Below are 5,185 nucleotides of genomic sequence, written 5' to 3'. Positions count from 1 at the left end.
TAGATGGGTGGAGGGATGGCTGGGCACAGACTGGCAGAGGGCATGGCCCAGGGCGAAGGGCATGACAGAGGGCAAATGAGGTTGGAGACGGGCTAGGTATGAGCAGGAAAGGGGCCCCTGTGTGTCGCCCCCTGGGGGACGTGGCAGGGGCAGGAAGCCGCTTTCCCAGGTTGGGGCCCCTGGTTGTATGCAGGTGAGGGGCGAGCTGCTGCCATTTGGGAGGAGAGGGTCGGCGTGCACCCCAGGGCTTCTCTCCCCGCTCTGAGCGAGCAGCCCAGCCCTGAGGACCAAGGGAGGGGCTGGACGGGGGGTGCCACCACAAGACATACCAGGTCCGGGGCCCCGGGGGGAGATTGAGGGGCCCCTGCCCCACAGGTGCTGAGATGGGCTAGGCCACAGGAAGGGTCTGGTGGCCGTTCGGTGAGCCCAGGGCAGCAGGCTGTGGAGCCGGCGCCAGGGAGGGGAAAACCAAGTGGGCGGTGATGCCCGCCACCCCCTGGGCCGGAGCCCACTGGCCCCACACACACACAGCCCAGAGAGCCAAGCCCTAGGGAAGGGGGGAGCTCCCAAGGGTGGTGGGGGCCTGGTAGGTGTCTGCTCATCCCCTGCCCTTGGCCAATGCCCGCTGTGCCCTTCTGCCCCTCCTTGGCCTCCAGCGCTGCCCGCTGCCTCCCTGAGCTGCTCAGTGTCTGATGCTTTTTGAAAAAAACACCCCCTAAAAATCCCCCCTCCCCCAGGTGCCCGGCCCCTGGTGTGCGGTCTGCGCGTGTCCCCGGGTCTGTACGGGCGAGGGGAGCCCCTGGCACTCCCGGCCCGTTCTCTGCCGAGCGCCGGGGCCAGCCACCCTGCCAGGGAAATAAAGTGACTTGCTAAGATGCCCCGGGCTGCTGTCTGTGTGTCCTGCACCGCGATGGGGCCACGGGAAAGGCCCCCGCCCCGGCCGCTCTCCAGCACCAGGGCTGCCTCTGTGGTCTGGGGATGTTGCTCCCCAGTGCCAGGTATTCCCGGCCCCACCCGGCAGGGCCCCCCAATGCTCCGGCACCCACTGAGCTCAGGGAGCTGAGGGGCAGGCGGAGCGGCTGGCCCCCTCCTGTGTAACGTTAGCCTCCGGCTGGTGCAGCCCCTCTCTTCCCTGCCGTCCCCCCCTCGATTCTCCATGAGTGGGGCTGGCCTGGCCACCCGCTGCCAGCTGCACTGCGCCCCCCAAGGATGGGGCAGCCAGCCGGGCCTTGCCAGGGGATCCCAGTTACAGCTGGTTGAGAAAAGTGGTGCCCTGCTCCTGGGGCTGGCTGGGGGTGGATCCCCCTCGGGCCAGCAGCCGACCCCCATGGTGCCCCCTAATGTGGGGGCTGGCTGTGAGCCCTAAACACAGGACCAGGCTCGCCAGCACCCAAATAACGGGCTGGACTACTCTGGATTAGCTGGGTGCCCGCCTTATGGAGCCAGAGCTAGGGAGCACCCAGGCTGGTTGCCTCGTGGCTGGCACAGTTCGGTACAGTGTGATCCAGCTGGTCAGAGCCAGGCGCCTCTGACCCACCCCCCAGGCTGGGGTCACGCCCAGCGGCTGGGGGTTGAGCTGGGCTCCCTGGGCCAGCCCTGGCCTGCTGGCAGGTGGCTCTGTAGCGTGATGGCATCACTGCGTCTCTCCCCGTCTGCCAGGGTGGGGCCCAGCGTTTCCGCCTCCCGCTCCACGTGCTGCCAGGTGTCGCTGCCACCCCGGGCAGAGCGGGTGCGCCAGGCTCCCGGGCAGTCCCCTCCCCGGGGGTTTGCCAGCCGGGTCGCCCAGAACAGAATGACACTGCGGGGCCCAGAACCAGGCCCTGGCTCGGCACTGAACAAAGGAGGCGCTGCAAACGTCTCCCAGGGCGGCTGAGCATCAACACCCCACGCACCATGGCCCACGTGGGCCTGGCCCTAGCCAAGCTCTGGGAGGGGAGGGGTTAGAGCAGGGGGCTAGGGGCCAGGACTCCTGGGTTCTATCCCTGGCTCTAGAAGGGGAGTGGGGTCTAGTGGTTAGAGCGGGGGGTTGGGAGTCAGGACTCCCAGGACGTTTGCCAGGATTGGCAAATATAGTTCCCCTCTTTTAAAAAAGAGAAGGAGAACCCAGGGAACTACAGACCGGTCAGCCTCACCTCAGTCCCTGGCAAAATCATGGAGCAGGTCCTCAAGGAAACCATTTTGAAGCACTTAGAGGAGAGGAAGGTGATCAGGAACAGTCAACATGGATTCACCAAGAGCAAGTCATGCCTGACTAACCTAATTGCCTTCTATGAGGAGATAACTGGGTCTGTGGATATGGAGAAAGTGGTGGATGTGATTTATCTTAACTTTAGCAAAGCTTTTGATATGGTCTCCCACAGTATTCTTGCCAGCAAGTTAAAGAAGTATGGGCTGGATGAATGGACTATAAGATGGATAGAAAGCTGGCTAGATTGTTGGGCTCAACGGGTAGTGATCAACGGCTCGATGTCTAGTTGGCAGCCAGTATCAAGCGGAGTGCCCCAAGGGTCGGCCTTGGGGCCGGTTTTGTTCAACATCTTCATTAATGATCTGGATGATGGGATAGATTGCACCCTCAGCAAGTTTGCAGATGACACTAAGATGGGAGAGAGGTAGATATGCTGGAGGGTAGGGATAGGGTCCAGAGTGACCTAGACAAATTGGAGGATTGGGCCAAAAGAAATCTGATGAGATTCAGCAAGGACAAGTGCAGAGTTGTGCACTTAGGATGGAAGAATCCCATGCAACGCTACAGGCTGGGAACCGAATGACTAGGCAGCAGTTCTGCAGAAAAGGACCTAGGGGTTACAGTGGACGAGAAACTAGATATGAGTCGACAGTGTGCTCTTGTTGCCAAGAAGGCCAACGGCATATTGGGCTGTATTAGTAGGAGTCTTGCCAGCAGATCGAGGGACGTGATCATTCCCCTCTATTCGGCACTGGTGAGGCCACACCTGGAGTAATGCGTCCAGCTTTGGGGGCCCCACTACAGAAAGGATGTGGACAAATTGGAGAGAGTCCAACGGAGGGCAATGAAAATGATCAGGGGTCTGGGGCACATGACTTATGAGGACAGGCTGAGGCAACTGGGCTTGTTTAGTCTGCAGAAGAGAAGAGTGAGGGGGGATTTGATAGCTGCTTTCAACTATCTGAAGGGGGTTTCCAAAGAGGATGGATCTAGGCTGTTCTCAGTGGTGGCAGATGACAGAACAAGGAGTAATGTTCTCAAGTTGCAGTGGGGGAGGTCTAGGTTGGTGTGACGAACTGGGACTGTTCTTAATGTGGTCTTTGAATGCTGAGTGGGGAGTGTTGGCTAGGAAGGCAGGGGAGTGGGGCTAGGACGGTCTGCATGGGGGGATGGGAGACTGGCTGTGAGGGAGAATACCTGAGCATGTAACATGAGAACCCAGGAAGGGGTTAGAGGCCAGGTGACACCTTTGCCCGGGAAATTGAACAAAGGGAGAGAGAGTGGTAGAGCTGGCTGGTGGAATGGCTGGGAGGCAGACAGGACTCTGACCTCCCAAGGGGGCTATGGTGCCTTGAGACCCCAAGATGCACCTAATTGGGGGGGGGGTCCTGTTGTCTGTGCCTGCAAGACCTATCTTGGACTGTGTTCCTGTCGTCTAAATAAACCTTCTGCTTTACTGGCTGGCTGAGAGTCATGGTGAATTGCAGGAAGCCAGGGGTGCAGGGCCTGGTGTCCCCCCACACTCTGTGACAGTTGGATATTAGGAAACACTATTTCACTAGGAGGGTGGTGAAGCACTGGAATGGGCTACCTAGGGAGGTGGTGGAATCTCCATCCTTAGAGGTTTTTAAAGTCAGGCTTGACAAAGCCCTGGCTGGGATGATTTAGTTGGGGTTGATCCTGCTTTGAGCAGGGGGTTGGACTAGATGACCTCCCGAGGTCCCTTCCAACCCTGATATTCTATGACTCCTGGGTTAGGTTTTTACCCACGAAAGCTTATGCCCAAATAAATCTGTTAGTCTTTAAGGTGCCACCAGACTCCTTGTTGTTTTTGTAGATACAGACTAACACAGCTACCCCCTGATACTTGGGTTCTAGTCCTGGCTCTGGAAGGGGAGTGGGGTCTGTCGTGGACCCACATGGTCAGTGCTATGTCCCCAGCTTTGGCTCAGTCTCTGGGAGGAGCCCTTCAGTGGGGCAGACCCCCAAGGGGGTTCGCTCGGCCTCCAGGCTAATCCCCGTGGTCTCATTGCGCCCTGAGGCTGGGTCTGCTCAGTGAGTCCCACCACGCGGGAGCCGTGCGCCTCTGGGGACCACGCACTGCAACTGCGCCCAGCGTCTGCGGTGCCGCTGCCCCGGCTGGCAGCAGAGGCAGGTTTAGTCGGTAGCTGGAGCCTGGCCTAGGAGGCCTCGTGGCAGCTCAGAGCCCAGCTAGGCTGCAGTGAGCCCCGGGCTCAGGCTCCGTCTGTCCGTCCGTCTGACCTCCATGGTCTGAACCCCCCCCCCCCCCGAGTCCTGTGTTCCGCAGCTCTGGCCCTGCGGCCAGGCGGGGGGTTGAGCTCCGTGGGGCACTAAATGCCTGGGGGCCATGTCCAGGGCACAGCACCCAGCCAGCTGGGGCCACCCTGGGGTGTCGGCCCGGCCCTTCCCCCGCTGGGAACAACGCAGCACCCAGGGAAACTGAGGCACGGCCAGGCTTCATAAGAAATACTACAAACAATCCCCACTTCGTCACATGGTCTGGGGGATGAAAGGGGGGGCAGGACTCCTGGGTTCTTCTCGGGGGGGGGAGGGGGCACAGAGCATATAGACACAGGGGCCAGCGAGCCAGCAGCACCCCGGCGCATGCGTAGAAGCGCTCCGCCGGGCTCCGAGCGGTCGGTGCGAGATGCGCATGCTCGGAATGGTCGGGGGCGGGGAGCCAGCAGCGCACGCGCAGACGGGCGCTGCAGGGGCAGGCCGCGCATGCGCCGAGGGTATAAGCGGCGGACGGCGGACGGCAGCGGACTGGAGCCATGGCCGGGCGGGGGAAGCTGATCGCGGTGCTGGGGGACGAGGACACGGTGACGGGCTTCCTGCTGGGCGGGGTGGGCGAGCTCAACAAGCACCGCAAGCCCAACTTCCTGGTGGTGGAGAAGGACACGAGCCTGACCGAGATCGAGGAGACCTTCCGGTGCGCGGGCGAGACCACCGGGGGGGGGGGCAGCCGGGCGAGAC

The 5,185-nt window shown here is 61.2% G+C and overlaps 1 protein-coding gene across 1 annotated transcript in view; it reads left to right on the top strand.

The window, feature by feature from the left end:
* Positions 1-4,934: 4,934 nt before the first annotated feature.
* The window catches only part of ATP6V1F (ATPase H+ transporting V1 subunit F), a 6,110-nt gene continuing 5,859 nt past the window's right edge, over positions 4,935-5,185 (top strand). The window contains exon 1 of the mRNA XM_024194535.1: positions 4,935-5,141. Within this exon, the coding sequence (XP_024050303.1) occupies positions 4,984-5,141 (158 nt within the window). The 5' untranslated portion in view covers positions 4,935-4,983. The remainder of the gene's footprint in view (positions 5,142-5,185) is intronic.

This window comes from Terrapene carolina, unplaced genomic scaffold, assembly GCF_002925995.2.
Source record: "Terrapene carolina triunguis isolate 2854851 unplaced genomic scaffold, T_m_triunguis-2.0 Scaffold750, whole genome shotgun sequence".
In the NCBI taxonomy this organism is placed as follows: domain Eukaryota; kingdom Metazoa; phylum Chordata; order Testudines; family Emydidae; genus Terrapene; species Terrapene triunguis.
This window is presented reverse-complemented; position numbering and strand designations above follow the sequence as displayed.